Below are 18,082 nucleotides of genomic sequence, written 5' to 3'. Positions count from 1 at the left end.
GGAGGTCCCCTCCAAAAAATATACTCTGGGAATGTCAATGATAATCAGATATGATCATAAGATATAGGAACAGGTATAGGCCATATGGCCCCTTGAGCCTGTTCCCCAGGATCATGGCTGATCAGACATTCCTCACATCTACTTTTCTGCCTTTTCCTCGTAACTCTCAATTCCCCTGTTCATCAGGAAATTGTCTCAGTCTTAAATACACACAAGGACTCTACCCCCACAATTCTGTGGCAAAACACTCCAAAGACTCAGCCCTCAGAAGAAGCTCCTCCTCATCTCAGTTAGAAAACAGTAGGAGTAGACAGTATTAGTATTCTAATTTTGACAAACGTGTTTAAAAGAAAAAGGGGGAGGTTTGCATAAATGGCTCTGGACTCTCTCTCTTTATGCTGTAGGATAACTGATTCCTGGAAGACCTGATGAACTTTTTAAAAAAAAATAAAAAGATACCTTAGGCCCTCATACCTCAAGCAGAGCTTCCTCCACTGCAGAGTCCTTGATCTGTCACAAGTGTCAGAAGTCACACGACACCAAGTTATAGTCCAACAGGTTTTATTTGAAATCTCAAGCTTCAGAGCACTGCTCCTTCGCTGAATTATAACCTGGTGTCAAGGGACTTCTGACTTGTCCATCCCAGTTCAACATCAGCACCTCCACGTCATATCACAAATGTGAGCAACCTTAGGGTGGCAAAGATTTGGGCCAGAAGCTGCTCTACAAACAGAATGATCATTCACCCAGGATTCTTGGCAAAATCAACACAAGTCCCAGTCACTATTTTAATAAAGTTTAATACTTCTACCAATCACTTTAAAACAATATTCTTCAGTCCCCGGCCTCTCTAAAAGGTATAGGCTGTTTCAAAACACTATTCTGAACAAATCTCCCCTCAGCCGCCACTGCTTCAAGGAGAACTCCTCCAACCCATCCTAAACTTCTCAGATGCATTTTCCCAATCCTTGGAAATCTCCTTTACACCTGGTCTAGCACAATTACCTCCTTTCTATAATGTGACATTGCCGTGGTCTAATTGTTTAGTTTGTTCCAGCACAACCTCAGTGCTCTTATGTTCTATTCCTCTCTGAATAAAAGGGTTAGATTTCTTTGGCTGCTTCGCCAGTTCAACCAGTCCGGTTACCATCATGGATTCGAGAAGTTCCACAGGTGTCTCTCACTTCCTCTACACCCCTCATCAGGAATCTCCCATTAGTAGTATATTCTGCACTTTGTTTGTTCTCTTTTAATGCATCACCTCACATTTCCTTTTGTTGAAGTATCATTTGCCACTTTCCTGCTCAGGAGTATATCGTACAGGGCAAGCAACACTCATTGAGCAATGTTCATGGAGAGAAATGGGGATAAAGTTAGGTTATTGGATGGAGCAAGGAATTACTCATGGCAAGTTAGACATTAGTGTAACCATGTAACAGATGCAATGGTTAGTTGCAAATTGTAGAGATTTGGATTATGTTTTCATCAACATATTATCATACAGTTAAAGGTCATAAAATAATCGTCACCGAGTAGCATACATACAGTTTTGATTTCTTTTTCGCTGAAGATACTTCGTAAATTAGATTTTGCAATGTTTTGTATTAAGCCCTAGGACTGTTTAATTAAAAAGAAAAAATTTTGCATTTGTAAGTGGAACGAACATCACCACACAGTCTTCCACATCCATCATCACACTTCTTTATAAATAAAAGGAGAAAATCACATTTCACTGTGAGCTTGACATCTATAAGCAATTACAACCAGTAATAGTAATGATTTTACATTTTCTGAACACAATTATCCAGAAATCGCCTTTCAGGAAAGAAATCCAATGTTCTCGACTAGTCTGGACTAAGTGTGACTTCAGGCCCACATCAATGTGGTTGACTCATAACTGCCCTCTTTACAATTAGGAATAAGTAATAAATGCTGCCAGAGTCAGTGATGCCCACATCCCACAACTGAAATACTGACTTGGAATAGTTGGTCATGAAAGGGACATGCCAAGTTAAAAGTTGAATTACCGCAACCTTTGCTTCAGATTCCTGACTACCCACCAGTAATGCCACAGAAATTGCATGATGAGATGTATACTGTCAAATAAAACGACACATGGAAAATTATAAAAACATTTAATTACTAAGAAAGTTACAAATAATCTGCATATACAGTACAGGGAACACTTCACTACTGACAAGTGGTCCACAGGAGAGAGAGCTAGTAAAGTTTGAAGGCACAATATTTTCTAATGTAATAGCAGCTTAATCTTCCATTCAGCAGCTTACATGGAAAAATGGAGTAAAGAGAATCAAACATATTTCCTAGAGTTGAAGCCTTTACTTTGCAAATGAAACCAAACTGTAGTTGATTTATCTCATGGTGTAATGAAATTATGCTGACGTAACTCCTTGCCCCTGGATGTGGATATTCAGGATACCTTTATGAGAATGTAGCAATTATTCTCTCCATCTCTAAGTCTCTCCAAGTTCAGAAGTAAACAAACAGTATTCCTGGAACTGGTGTCTGAATATGGCCACGAGCACAACACGTGCAGCACAAATCCTCTCCTTACCCGGAGATTCCTTCTACAAACTTAATCGTCTTGCAACCAGGATTTCAGTCACGTGTAACAATGGGTGTGTGACAATTTCATAATGTCGTCTGAACTGTAAGATTATCAGTTCAGTTTTGAAACGATGTTTCCAGTGACTGTGTTTGGAGCAGTTTAGCTCTTGCTTATAGTAGCAACGGCCAGAGTGTATGAATAGAGGATTGCAGCTAGTTAAACTGAAGAGCACTGCAGAATAAGCAAATTACTGATGACAAAGTATAACTTCTCAATAGGCTCAGCAATAATCAGAATCAAAGATTTCTAAAGAAGTTTATCAAAATCATGAGACAGACGTTTGGGGAAACGAAAACTCAAAGTTTTAAGAATCCATCTTGCCCTGCATTGAAAAACCAAAGCTCTGTAAGCTCATGGGCCCACGCATTGTGCAAGACTTCGTTCTCAGGGTTTACTCTATACACAATCTCCATACTCCTAACCCTTTGGAATGTTAGATTTAAAAAAAGAATCCAGTTTGTTTTTAAAAACAACAACAAAAAAAATATAAACGCAATGGTTTTGGAATGTTATTTGATTTGGCAGAGTGGAAAAATTGAAAACAGGTGGCTGCATTTTCCCACCCAGCCTGCTCTCATGAATGACTAGTGTTTGAAAACATTGAAATTCTGGATCATTCCCACCTTCTTCAGGGAGGAAGCAATGTATGTGTAAAAAAATTACAAAGATACATACTATGTTAAACCATCAGTGGAAACCATAGTGGTGAGGAGTGACATGTGCTGAGGTGGTTTGAAGGAACAATCTGTCAATACTATTTCAGCAGCATCATTCCTAAATGTTAATTATTCAGTCACCTCATTAATGGTGCCGCCCTCGACACCTCTCGTACCCATCCTCTACATCCCATCAAGTTAGAATTTTACTTCTCTGAAAACCTTCTTGTAAAATTTCTTGTACAAGAGAAAAAGGACCTTACGATAAACATTTCCCTTTGCTCAATCACTACGGGATTTTTTAAAATGTCAAATAGTAACAAGTAGTAGAAATTGCTGGAAAAGCTCAGCAGGTCGAGCAACACCCGTGAAGAGAAATCAGAGTTAACATTTCAGATCAAGGTGACCCCCCCCAACTCAGAATTTAAAGCTGACCTGAAACGTAAACTGATTTCTCTCCACAATGCTGTCAGAGTTGCTGAGCTTTTCCAGCAATTTGTGTTTTTGTTTCTGATTTACAGCATCCACAGTTCTTTCAGTTTTAATTATGTCAAGTAGTAAAATGGTTTCAGTAAATAAAAGACACCATCAAATTTGGATCATATTCATTAAAAGTTTAAAAAAAAAATCAGAAATGGAGAGATGTTTCAGAACAGTTTGAGAGATACAGGGGATTTTAACCACTTGCGAGTTAGTCACACGTAGAAGCTGGACAATGAGTTGCCTTCTCCTTCCTTGCAACGTTGTAGCAGAGATTCAGTCGTATTGTGCAGGATAACTGGCAGGACTTTCTGGAAAGGGCTCTCCACTGCAATCGGAATTGCTTCCATTCAGTCCAGGCCCAGCATTTGGACAATACTTGGGATTGTAGATCTGGCGGCCCAGACCAAAGTTGGTGCCACTTTGGTTGGCTCCTTGATTGCTCCCCATTTGCAGCGATGCCGTACTGCTGTCACATTGCTCCGTGCCGAGCTTCTTATCGTAAATGGGTCGCCGGGTACCTGGTGCAGTCATACCAGCCTGAATGACAGTGGAATTGTTCAAAAGGTTATCAGTCAAGAAAACTGGTTATAGCAGTAGAACATGCAGTCAAAGTCTATCAAGAGACATGGAAACAGAAAACTGAAGATAGACTAAGTCATTTGACCCTTTGGGGTCATTCAATATGACCAAGGTAGACAAGCAGGAGGCTGGAAGAACACAGCAAGCCAGATAGCATCAGGAAGTGGAGAAGTCAATGTTTTGGGTATAACCCTTCTTCAAGGCTGTGTTCTCCCAGCCTCCTGTTTGTCTACCTTGGATTCCAGCATCTGCAGTATTTTTGTCTCTATTCAATATGACCATGGCCGATCATCCAACTGAGTACCTTGTTCCCACTTTCTCCCCATAACATTTTAACCCTTTAACTCAAAGGGCTGTAAATATCCAAAATTAACTTTCAGTTTTTAACAGAAAAGGTGCTAAAATAAACCCCACTTGGATGCACAAAAAAATTCATAACAGTTGTTTCAACCCAAGGGTGAAGTAAATCCTGGAACAGGATAGGGACTAAAGCAAACAAACAATCTGCTTCCCTGGAATTATGGGGATCATGCAACACAGACAGACATTCACAAGACAAAATGCATTGAGAAGCCAGGAATCATGAAAACTAGGAGGTGGATACCCATTCTCAGTGGGAGTCTTCCAACAACACACCAATACAATCTTGTCAAATAGTCAGCCATTTAAGACGGAGATGGAAGACAAATTTCTTTACTCCCTCAGCATTACGAACTGTTTGGAATCCCTCATCCCAGAGGGCAACGGGATGGTCAGTATATTAAAGACTGAGAAGGATGGACATTTGTGGGCATTAAGGGCTTCAAAAACATGGGCATAGGCTGCAACATGGGATTTGATGCAGAAGATCAGCTCCCGGCTGAGTGACTTGAGGAGTAGGCTAGAGAGATCACATGCCTTACACCTACTCCTGTTTGTCACGCTCTTAAGAATTTGCTAAACATCACATTAGCTACCGTTACTACTTTCCTATGATCAGCTATTCAACAAGCTGCATTCAGAGTCTTAAATTATCTGAACTACAGTTAATGCCACTATAACTCAAGAATGTCACCAATTACAAAAAAAATAAATCAGGATATGCAGAAGGAGAAAAGGATTTGCATTTTCAGCATGTTTCACAACTCTGGGGTGTCCCAGAAGAACTTTTCAGCCAACAACTGTTATTTTTGGCAAGTGTCACAGTTGCATTATATAATGTGTTCAGCAGCCACTTTCACACAGGAAAATTAACAAACTAAAGAGGGATCTGGGTCAGGTCATCTGTTTTAGTGACGCTGATTTAAGGATAAAAGCTATCCAGAAAATGTGAGAAATTCTCATCCCTTCGTCAAATACTGATGATATGTGTGTTTTATGTTTAAGGAGGAAGAATAGGGCTTCAGTCAGAAGTCTCATCTGAAAGCTGACATCTCACAGTTCAGCACTCCCTCACTGCACTGCAGTGTCAGCCTAGGTACAGTGCACAAGGTCCTGAGGTGGAGCAACAACCTTCCGTCTCAAGTAGGAATGGAATACTGGGCTACACCTGACACTATGGAACTGATCTGTGCACATATTCACAGTTGAAGATTGGAATTGTGCTTTCCCCATTTCAATTGTCAAATTAATAACTGGCCTGAACAGTAGGAACAATCAAATGGCACAAACCTGACTTGCTCCCTTGTTGGTCCCCATCTGTAAACTAATAGTAGACTGGTCCATGGAAGCAGGGATTTGGGAGCGTGGATCATAAAGATGTCGTCTGGTACCATAGGCACTCATTCCCACCTGGCTGGCACATTTATTAGTTCCCATCTGAGCAGAAAGAGATGCAAAATAATAAATACAATGCCTAGATGTCGAAGAGACAGCTGACTAGAGGTAGAGACTATTTATAAAATCTTTCAACATTTGTCTTTTTAAAACTTTCTGTCCACCTTTCCTGAAGCCACTGGTTCTGGATGAAGAGAGTTTCCTCCAGTTCCCCAGCCCCTGGCCTTTATCCACATGCAACCCTTGGTGGCAGATCTTCAAATACAAGAGCATCACAATCAATGTCAAGCCTATCCTCATACAATGTTCCTGCGTTTGAAACTTACAGCATGGATTACTGAACAGCAACTGAGATCAAGAGCATATCCTGAAATCCTCTGCTCTCAGTCCCCTGTGGTCATGCTATCATGTTGGGATTTACTAGTACAACCAGAGGACTTACAACTCGATATGGTTCAGATATTTATTGCCATCAAGAATTTGAGCTTAAAACATCAAATATGAATACCTGAAGTCCAATGACACATTGTCCAGCATTCAAGGTCTCCTGGTCAAAACTGCGCTGCTGCTTGTCGGCATATTTGACACCAATATCAACTCCAGCATTCACTCCCTTCGTTTTTGCCTAGGAATGACAGGGTATTGGATAGGTTGTAAAATCTCCAAGTACATATTTTAGCCATTTGGCCCATTCCACAGTTAACTAAGTCCCATATACTCTCAGAGCACAAGCCTACCATTTTATCATACAGATTGCCCTCTCATAACAGAGGTGCAATATAAATTCAACTATCAGCAATATTAATCACCATGTCAACTGAAAGATTAATCTATAACTGAATGGGGGCCTTCATATCACAGCTTCTGAACTCCGATGTTTCAATTTCCAGGGATAATGTGTGGCAAACACTTCTATTAAAAATATTCCTCCCTGGTGTCTAGGGAGCATTAAGTTCCAACTTTGGTCTGTGTAAGTAAACGAACAATGAGGGACAAGTTTGAGTATTCTGAAGTTCACACATCTAAATCAATATCTCATGTAGGGTAAGTGAATTCAATAAGTGTGAAACATAGAACAGTACGGGCCCTTCAGCCCTCGATGTTGTGCAGACCATCACAAAAACTGAAAATGAAAACAATGTGGAAAGTGTGCAAGATAGACAAAAAAAAACTTTTAGAACATCCTTCAATTTTTCATTTGCCAAGAACCTTACAATTAACTCTCAGTCAGTGACTATATAGACCAATGCTGTTGAATATAAGGACGGACAGGATGTGGAGGGAGAGGAAAGGATAAGGACAGCGAGAGGGAGGAGCGGATTTAAAATCGACTATTAAAAAAATAGGTGGACCAGCAACAAGAGTAATAAAGTCAATCTGCCAGATCTTCTGGACGACAGACTGCATGAATTAAGGATTGCAATGTATTAAAGCTGTAACATAGCTGGAGAAATAGCAGGATAATCAACTTAAATCACTTTTATCTGGTGTTAGTCTGGTACTTACCATCCCTGCCAGGGCTAGCAGTGCTGTCTGTACCTGGGTCATGTTCCCATTCTCAAAAAGATCATTTGCCTCAAATGTGTCATGTGGCTTGATACCATAATTCTGCATTGCTTTGATGAAATTGGACAAATTCTCCAGCTGTTCAAAACAAGGATAGAATAATTCTCAACCTGAAAGAACCTGAATGAATTCTATATGATTTGACCTCAGGTTTATGTTTTAGGACGAGGTGGTTTCCTTTATAAAACCCAATTTAACACATTCTTTCCTTCAGTGATAGGATTCCCCTTAACCATCACCTCATTAGATGAAGGAGTTGAGCTTTTGCTTCAGAACTTATCCCCTTCACACCGAGATCTCTCTCGGTTCCTCCGTTCTGATACTCATATGTCCTCTCTGTAGCACTGACCAAACCAAAATTTTCTTCATTAAAACCTAAAGCAGCTGGAAATTTCCAGCAAGTATGTTGTCAAAATCTTTGGATCACTTTCTCCAACTGTTACAATCAAAGGTACTGGTGTATTGTTTTACCTGATGCCAGTTTAAAGCTGACCGGTTGATTTTCTTCACAGAGTTGGGCATGAGTTTGTTCATCAGCCTAATTCAGTGGAAAGAATGAAAAAAAAAATGGTTACAGAACATTTTAGTATTTGTCTTTGAAATGTAATCAGGGCCACTGATTTACAGTAACTGAATAAGACAAAGTCTATTTTATTCCATGGAATACCTTGGTTTGCAGATCTGTCAGCGTAGAGTCAGAGGATCATTAGATTAAGTGGAGATTGGAGTACAAAATCTTGGCTGAAAATTAAGTGCATTACTGAGGGAATATAGAGTATTGTTGGTAGTGCCACCTTTTAGATGAGTTGTCAAAGTAATTGGCTACATCTACTGTCTCAACTGGATGTAAAACTTCACAGCACTAATCAGCAGCATCCAATCAGTCTTCCTAACATCCCTCCAGTAAGGTGGGGGCTTGCATGACCCAGTCACAGATCAGGCAATCTCTTTATCTAGAAATACCAGGGAATCTCACTCAATCACTCCACAGTCAATCTAAAGCATATTAGGAGATATAGAGGAGGCCCACTACACAGGCCTTGGACACAGAATCATGATTTATTGCACTATAGACAGTACAGAACCTATGCCCCACAGTACACTCTCACAGCCATCAATCCCAGGTTGCATGAAGCTGTGCTTTCATCACCATATTATGGGAGTTACTTGTGTAACACATACAACTAGACAGAACTGAACTAAGACAGTGTGGTTCTGAAGGGGTTAATATTTATGTTTTATAATAGTTCCACCTATTCTAAATGGTCTACAGTGAGTGGGAGATGGCACAGCGCAGGGTGACACTGGGCACACAAGATGGCCTCTGAGCCATAAATTGGCCACTTGGCACACAAGATGGCGAAAGACAGCAGAGCAAACACAGACGCTGCTTGAGGCCACCAGAATGCCAGCACAAAGCACTCATAACCTAGTTGATTAGTTTAAGGTAGGTGGGGGAAGAGAATACATGAGTAGCATATACTGCCTACTGCGTCCAGCAAACACCTTTGATAGAAATGCTAACAGTCTAATATGGGCCCAATACAGAGTGATAATAGCCAGGACTGCAGTAATCACCCTTCTCAGGAAGAGTGATTAGCGCCCATTACTACAGCAATGGACTTCCACACAGACACTGAAACTGACAATGTCTGCGCTGAAACTGACAGTGACCACGCTGAAATTAACAAAGGTTGCGCTGGAACTATTAACGATTCTGCAATAGACAAACCATGTTACAAAGACAATAATCTCATCACTGACCTACTATGTTACAAAATGTATAAATGTATCTTCACATGTGCTCTGGGTTGAGAGAAGAATTGCAGTTGACCACTGTGCTGTTGGTGTCTCTCTCCCTGGAGCTCTGGTATTTCCTTGTACAATAAACTCTATCGTTGAACCCTGACTCTGACTCAGAGGCTGGTCATTTTCCCCACAACAACAGAGTCTGTGGATGGCTGATGTGAACAGATGAGGTGGTGTCACAATTCAACTCAGTGCCTCCTCCCTGATTGGGTTGGGGGGTGGGTGAAATCATCTAGGTTCCCAGTGCGCTTTCTAATCACTTATCCTACTCAGTATTCAGTTTAGACAAGGATCAGATACAATACTTCTACAATTGAAGATCTCTCTAATTTGATTCAGGCAAAATCACTTCCAATGAACGAAGACAAGGGACCTAGTTCAGTTAAACAGTTGTAATGCTATTTTTGTTTGCTCCAACACAGAGGTGCCTGACTTCACTCACCTCTGCCTACAGTGGTATAACCAAAACCAGGAGCTCAGTCTGGGGCTTAAATCTTTCTCAACACTAGGATTCCCTAGCCTTGTAGTTGACAGGGCCCTCAACCTGGTCTAACCAGTCTCCTGCACCTTGACCCTCACCTCCTGCTCTCACAAGGTCCCTCCGGTCCTCACCTACCATCCGACCAGCATCCACATGCAGAGGATCATTGGCCATTTCCACCACCAGACACGTTTCCTTCCCCTCCCATGTCAGCCCTCCACAAGGAACCATTCCTTGTACCTCTTGGTAGAGACATTAACACCAACACTGCCTCCCTCAAGATTCAACACATCAGAGGTGCAGACACATCAGGACGTTAACCAAAGGCTATTTCTTCTAATACAAAGCTACTCCATAAGGCATTTTCCGCAAACTTGGTCAAAATGTGAATAATGTAACCTTTGTCAAGTGAAACTCAAATCTTTAACAAATAAGATATTTTAGAATCATAGAACAGAATCACTGTGTAGAGTAGAGGCCATTTGGCCCATTGAGCCTGCATTGACCTTCCAAAGAGCATCCCCTCCAGCCCCTGATGGTGGGTTAATGCATGTAAACCAAAATAATGGACTGTATCTGTTAACTGTGAGGATCTCAATAATAATGAAGTTAAGACAACTTAATACAGCTTTGACCAAGTGCAGGCAAAAGCTGTCCTTAACTTGGCAATCTAAGTCAGAAGCGACAACAGTGCTGGTGTGGGAGTACCTGGTGCACAAACCAAATGTTGGGGTTAGAACAGATTTGCAATATTGGTACTGTACAGAATGAGTTCCGCTCTGCATCGCATTCATGCGATGAGAACGTTGCTGGTTAGGCCAGCCTTTATTGCCTAGTTGCTAATGGTCCAGAGGGCAGTTTGAGAATCCGCCACATTGATGTGGTCTGGAGTCACATCTAGGACAGCCCAGGTAACAATAGCATTCTCCTTCCCTAAAAGGACATTAAATGAATCAGATGGGCTTTTCCTACAATCAACAATAGATTTGTGGTCATAGTTAGATTCTTAATTCCAGATTTTTAAAAATATTGAATTCAAATTCCATCATCTGCCATGGAGGATTGAACCTGGCTCCCCAGGACATTACTCTGGATTGATACTCGAGTGATAATATCACTAGACTAGAACTTACACATGACATGGAAGTGCAAGGGGCTAGTAGTGTCCTAAATGGGAAAATGTTTGAAATCCAGTCCTAATCTGTTGATCAATAATAAAAAAATTGATATATAGAGATGTTTTTGTTAACTGCAGCTTGTTCTATTTGCCTCATAGAGCAGCCCTTCAGCCCTCAACGTTGCGCCAACCTGTAATCTAAGCCCATCACCCTACACTACCCCATCATCATCCATATATTTATCCATTGCCTGTCTAAATGCCCCTAATGTGGCTGAGTTAACTACATTGGCAGGCTGGCATTCCATGCCCTTACCACTGAGTAAAGAACCTGCCTCTGACATCTGTCTTAAATCTATCACCCCTCAATTTGCAGTTATGCCTCCTCGTACAAGCAGATGTCATCATCCTAGGAAAAGGACTCTCACAATCCACTCTATCTAATCCTCTGATCATCTTGTATGTCTCTATCAAATCCCCTCTTAGCCTTCTTCTCTCCAATGAGAACAGACCCAAGCCCCTCATCAGCCTTTCCTCATAAGACCTTCCCTCCAGATCAGGCAACATTCTGGTAAATCTCTGCATCTTTTCCAAAGATTCCATATCCTTCCTGTAATGGGAGCGACCAGAACTGCACACAATATTTCAAGTGAGGCCGCACTAGTGTTTTGTACAGTGGCAGAATGACATCACGGCTCCGGAACTCTCTACCAATAAACATAACACACTGTATGCCCTCTTAACAGCATTATCAACCTGGGTGGCAACCGTTAGGGATCTATGCACACGGACACCAAGATCCCTCTGCACATCCACACTACCAAGAATGTTTCCACTGACCTCGTATTCTGTCTTCCTGTTATTCTTCCCAAAGCGAATCACCTCACATTTATCTGCATTGAATTCCATTTGCTACCTTTCAGCCCAATTCTGCGGTTTATCCAAGTCTCCCTGTAACGTTCTTCCACACTGCCCACCACTCTAACGACTTTAGTATCATCTTCAAACTTACTAACCCATGCATTGATGCCTGCGTCCATGTAGTTTATAAAAAAGGACAAACTGCAATTGTCCCAAAACACATCCTGTGGCACTACTACTAGTAATCAGACTCTAGGCTGAATATTTCCCATTAACTACCATTCATTGCCTTCCTACAGAAAGCCAACTTCTAATCCAAACTGCTAAATCATCTTCAATCAGAAATCTTCATCTTAAATTCTTAATTCTTCATCTTCAAATGTCTTCGCATTTTCTCCAACAGCCTACCATGTGGAACGTTAAAGGCTTTAGTGAAGCCCACGTACACCAGGCCAACTGCTCTACCCTCATCCACATGCTTGGTCACCGTCTCAAAAAAAAGGTCAATGAGGTTTGTTTCCTGTTCCAGAACAGGATATGACATCACCACAGGAAATGATGTCACCATCAGAAATGACATCGTCAACCCAAACAAACCCACACATATAAATAGAAAGCAGGAATTAGCAACAGCTTTGCCCAGAGGCTCACTGAAGATGTTACCTAGCAGGGTGATGAAACATCCGGAAATGAACTTTCCAGCTCAGCGTCTATTTGCTTAACCTGTCAACATCTTTCTGTAAACTGTTTGTAGTCTTCTCACAACTTACCTTCCCACCTACTTACAAATGACAACTCATGACCAAAAGTTCAGCTTACCTCAACCACTAGACCAATTACAGTGCTGCAATTCACCTTAATTACCATTGCCTCAGGACTAATGAGAAAACAAATAAATATTTTGCCAGTTGCTAACTTACTGATAAATCAAAGTAGGGGGGGGGGGCATAGTACTCACTCGCAAAGGATTACTCCATCCTTCAGGCCTTTCTGAAAGTTGTCCCCAATCTGCCTCCCAGTCATCCCCTCGATCCAGAGTCGCAGATCTTCCTCCTTCTGAAGATCATATTTCTGAGCAATCTGCAGCAAGAGAGGACACCGAACAATCAGATGGACTTCTTTGTAACAAAAATTACACAGTTGTTCTTTTAATGTGTGGTTACCTGTGGAAAGCAACAAATAAACTAAACATTCGCTTCATAAATGTGAACTTTTACACAAAACACTGACCAAAAGGGAACTCAAAAGTTCATAGCATCTCAAGAAGAACCTAAATCAGCAGTTAAACAAAAAAGTGAGCATTATTACAGTGATGGAGCATCGGAGAGATGCCTTTGGTTTGTTAGGATAGCATCACAACTGCAATAGTTGTTTGTTTCCTTGATATGTTGCTGTACAGAACCAAACTGTATGTGCCTAAGATTTTTTTTATAAATAAAGTAGATTTTTGAAATTAAAAAATCCCTAACCCACTGCAGTTTAGTAAATACTTAAGAGCATCAGAAACATCGGAGAGTGGTGCAACTGGGGGACCTGAGCGGAGATGGTATTGTGATGAGCTTTTAATCTCTTCATGAATATTGAATATAACATAGGGGATCATTTTATCGCCACTCTAAACGGCTTGAGCAATAGATAAAACATTCACTGTTAGCCTAGAACAATATGCATGCTACAATACTCAGCCATAAAACTCCTGTTTCACAAGAGACTTCCTTCAATCTCCCTGATATTACATGTTACATACCTGTTGGAAATAAATTAAAATATGTACATCATTCCAACCTCAGGTTGACGATAAATTCTGCTCCTTATTAAAACAAGGTAAAAACAGTATATCTTAAAACACTTGCAATAGCACTACAGTGAAAAGTTTCCTGATTATTCAGGCAAACTAATGAATTTTAGTTCTGGAAAAGCAACCTTTTAGCATTTTAACCACTCAATGACTGCTGTTTGTATTGCTGTGCAAACATTAAAAATAGCTCAAAGCATTTGGAAAGTGTATTTTTATATATGGTCAGATATAATACTGAAACCCAAATACACACTGACTTAATTTGTTAATCGTGTTTCCTGCAACTACTTTAACTCTACAGTATTTTAAGTCCCACTTGCGCCAGAGGTCTATAACATCTCTGAACAGGTTGATTAGGAAAATAGCTCAATTCTACAATATTGCAAGCTACGTCAGTTGTTTGGGGATTAAAGTGAAGAGATTCAGCCAATGTTCTTTTCAATCTTAGAATGAACAAACCTGGAGATAAATGGTTTCCATTTAATAAAAGCATACAAGTACTTCATAAATCGGTTTGAATTCAAATATCATGGATAATTGCACCACTTGCTTTTAGGATTCACCCGAACAGGTCCTGGATATTCCGGATTCCTGAAAAAAGGCTCCTGCCCGAAATGTCAATTTTTCTGCTCTTCAGATGCTACCTGACCTGCTGTGCTTTTCCAGTACCACTCTAATCTTGACTCTGATCTCCAGTATCTGCAGTCCTCACTTTCACCTAGGACTTGGACATCAGCTGAATGCCCCACTGTAAATGGCACCTTGGACTCTACAGCACTGCTTCACTTCTCCTGTCAAGTGTCAAACTAGGTTCTGTGCTCAAGATCTGATTTGAGCTTCAACCAAACTTCCAGCTCCAAGACATGACTGGCATCAGTAAGGTATTTACAACATACAAATTACCAATGTATGTACAAAGTGAGCAATTAATAAATCTTAAATAAGGTTTTTGATGAAAAGGAAAGAGGTATTGAAATGGATACTCTAACCCTCTTCCTGTAGTTCAAAGGAGGACCTCGCCTGTTATGGAATTGCATCATATAAAAGCTGAAAATCCCCATATTTCATCCCCAGTTGTGCTGGGTGGCCACAACAGCAAAGTCAGCAATGGGATACCACATGTCTCCACAGACCATGTGGAGATGCTGTCTGTGTAAAATTTGGGAGGTTTACAGGACGTCAGCAGCTGGGGGTGAGTCTACTAAAATTAAGAACACACTCAATTTCAACCTTCACGTACAGGCACAGCACCACAAATTTAGCACCCTCAGGATTGTGGCCCTGCCACATTTGAACATTTCCAGATTTCAGGTCAGGTGTTTTGGACCATGGCTAATTCAAGTCAAGCCATGTTGTGAAGTCAAGTGTCACAGAGCACAAAAGGTCAAAGCTGGTAACTATTTTGGAATCAGACTGTGCCAATGCAATGTCTGGCTAAATTATTCAGATAGATACTTCATCATTTGATTTTATTTAAACTAAAATCAATGTTAATCTGTTTGAGTAGCCATATTTGATGCACTCTCCTTGTATTACTAAATTTAAAATCACTAAATTTACGATCACTAAATGTAAAAAATGCAAAATCCACTGATTTGCACAGTTTTCTCTTTTCTACAGAGAGCTGCATTTCTGAATAAACCTTCAAAGAGGATGTCACGCACTAGGTTGAAACCAATTTTTCCAGGAACTGAGACACAGTCTGGTACAACATATTCAACAAGATCATTAAGAATACACAAAGTTCCTTTCTCAGAATAACTTGATTTAATTATCTCAGACAATTATGGAGTTGCTAGCTGGTTGGGAAGGTTAATGACATGTAGAAAAACAACAATGCCCCAAGGCATTAGAAGTTCCCAATGGCTTAATGTTGGGTTCTCCAAAGAGTGGCTTGTAGGCCAAAGGGAACACTTCCACCCAAACTTTGGTGCAGTCTTCCTTTTCATACAATTGGATATATATACACATCAAGTAAAAGGACATGAATTTAAATTTGATAGAAGCCTACCATCAGACTCCATGGTGAGCATTTAGATGGCCATCCTGTCTTCCTGGATAAATACACAAGTCATTTTTATTCTTTCATGGAATATGGGTTTCACTGCCAAAGCCAGCATTTATTACCCATCCCTACTGTCCCTGAGGGAGTGGTTTGCGAGGCTACATGTCAGGAGGGCAGAAGTAATAGTGAAAACGGACTGTCAATGTTTTCATCATTGATCTTTGATGTACTAAAAAGTGAACTTTTTAAAAATAGAGAATACTACTGACTTCAAGTAACTACTGTGATCAGCAGACACGTTAAGGCAAACCACATGGAATGGATGAAACCATCTGCATCACAGTTAGCATTTTAATCAAGTAGCACTGGAATTCTGGCATCAAGAAATTGGCAGTGAGTATTTTACTTACTCTTCAATGATAGCTCCACATATTGTGAGATTAAAGGTTGCCTATCCAGCTTGAAATGAAACAGACACCAAAGTCGACAAGGGAACTTTATATCAATAGTAGCCTTTGGGCAGGAAGACAGAGAAAACAAGATGGACTGATAATAGCAAAGATACTGCAAGCTCTTTTTCCTTCTCTCAAGCTCAGAAACTTGTTCACGAAAAGCAACTTTAAACAAAAACTCAGAGCATCTGGACATCTGCAGCTTTGCCATCATGGAGGCGACAAGACAGCAGCTAATCAATTGGACTTAGACACCTCAAAGCAATCTACAACCTTTAAATTGCAAATGCCCGACTGTATTAGATACCCCAACCCCTTCTTTGTCAGCTCATTACCTGGGTCTCTGCACGTGTTCAATGTTGCATTTTCTTATTTCTCCTCAGGTTTAATAGATAATAAAACACCAATCTTTTTTCATTTGAGCACTTTGGAATTGGCTTTCCCTCATTTTTTAACCTGTAAACTAAGTTTAATTGCAGTTGTGTGATAAAAGTAGTTTTTTTTTAAAAATTGTTTCAACTGACAGAGAAAGAGACACTAAACGAGTGCCAATCAGCCCTTCTCACCTGGTCATAACTGTGCTTCTGGATTCCTGGTCCAGTGACATCCCTATTTTCCATAGTATGGGTCTAAATCAGATCAGGAACATCCCAACTTTGAGCCTTGTTTAGGGCAGAGAGTTACCTGCCTGCATAGCATGGAGAAGGTGACCTTGGTATTCTGGGGTGAGCCACAATTGCCACTTGTCCTGTTAGGAAGTACAATCTCACGATGAGCAAGAGCAAAGTTAGGCTCAGCGGAGATTACCCACACCAACATTAATCAGCTTGCCAATTGAAGGTCTCAGTTTAAACGTAGTCATTAGATTAGATTCCCTACAGTGTGGAAACAGGCTCTTCAGCCCAACAAGTCCACACCGACCCTCTGAAGAGTAACCCACCCAGACCCATTTCCCTCTGACTAATGCACCTAACACTATGGGCAATTTAGCATGGCCAATTCACCCGACCTGCAATGTTTGGACTGTGGGAGGAAACAGGAGCACCCAGAGGAAACACATGCAGACATGGGGAGAATGTGCAAACTCCATACAGATAGACGCCCAAGGCTGGAATCGAACCTGGGACATTGGTGCTGTGAGACAGCAGTGCTAACCACTGTGCCACCGTGCAGGCCAGAAGATCCGAGTTCAAGTTCTTTCTGCTCCAGACATGTGTCATAATATGTTTGAACAGACTGTGTGAATATACCTACAGGTATACAATGACCATCTCTAGGTCATATGGGAAGTTGCTTCAAACCCATGGAACCACAATTCTTCAGGAGTCATTATCAACAAGGGAAAGAAAGGGACGCGTTTGTAGTTGATTTGGTGATGATTTTCATATTCCTGAGTTCAGAATACAGCATCAGGACATGAAAGTCTCTTTATCAGAATTTTATCAGCTCTTTTTCTAGAATTGTAGTTCTCTTCCTCCTGACCACCACTCTAAAGTTCATCAGTTGCCAAAATTCAGTCTAGCTGATTAAAGAACATTCAGTAGCTGTCAACAAGAGAAAATTACTGAGATTAACATAGAAAGTTTTAAATTTTAGCGTGAATGGTTCTAGAAAATTCTTTGAATTAAGCGTTAAGTGTAATACTGGTGCACAATCCTTCATCCTTTACCAGGGAGCCAGTTTTTTTTCAGAATTTTTTTGGATTTCAGAATAAATGGCATCTCACGGTGCTAAATAAAGAATCTGAGTGAACAGCAAACCTACATGTGACTACCACGAGCACTGAGACACAACTAACGCCTGCCAGTGCTGGGCCATCCCACCACGTCACATCTGAGTGACATGAGTAGAGTGCTTGTGGAGTTGGGTCACCTGCTTGCATGCCAAATAA

The 18,082-nt window shown here is 40.7% G+C and overlaps 1 protein-coding gene across 1 annotated transcript in view; it reads right to left on the bottom strand.

The window, feature by feature from the left end:
* Nucleotides 1-2,118: 2,118 nt before the first annotated feature.
* LOC140494577 (calponin-2-like) overlaps nucleotides 2,119-18,082 on the bottom strand; it is a 37,336-nt gene continuing 21,372 nt past the window's right edge. Inside the window, exons 2-7 of the mRNA XM_072593912.1 lie at nucleotides 12,895-13,016; nucleotides 8,140-8,206; nucleotides 7,609-7,746; nucleotides 6,611-6,727; nucleotides 5,998-6,144; nucleotides 2,119-4,305 (exon numbers count right to left, since the gene is read on the bottom strand). Of these exons, the coding sequence (XP_072450013.1) occupies nucleotides 4,042-4,305; nucleotides 5,998-6,144; nucleotides 6,611-6,727; nucleotides 7,609-7,746; nucleotides 8,140-8,206; nucleotides 12,895-13,016 (855 nt within the window). The 3' untranslated portion in view covers nucleotides 2,119-4,041. The remainder of the gene's footprint in view (nucleotides 4,306-5,997; nucleotides 6,145-6,610; nucleotides 6,728-7,608; nucleotides 7,747-8,139; nucleotides 8,207-12,894; nucleotides 13,017-18,082) is intronic.

The sequence above is a fragment of the Chiloscyllium punctatum genome, chromosome 24, assembly GCF_047496795.1.
Source record: "Chiloscyllium punctatum isolate Juve2018m chromosome 24, sChiPun1.3, whole genome shotgun sequence".
NCBI classification, from domain to species: domain Eukaryota; kingdom Metazoa; phylum Chordata; class Chondrichthyes; order Orectolobiformes; family Hemiscylliidae; genus Chiloscyllium; species Chiloscyllium punctatum.
The sequence above is the reverse complement of the archived record's forward strand: the minus strand, read 5'-3'. Positions and strand labels throughout refer to the sequence as shown.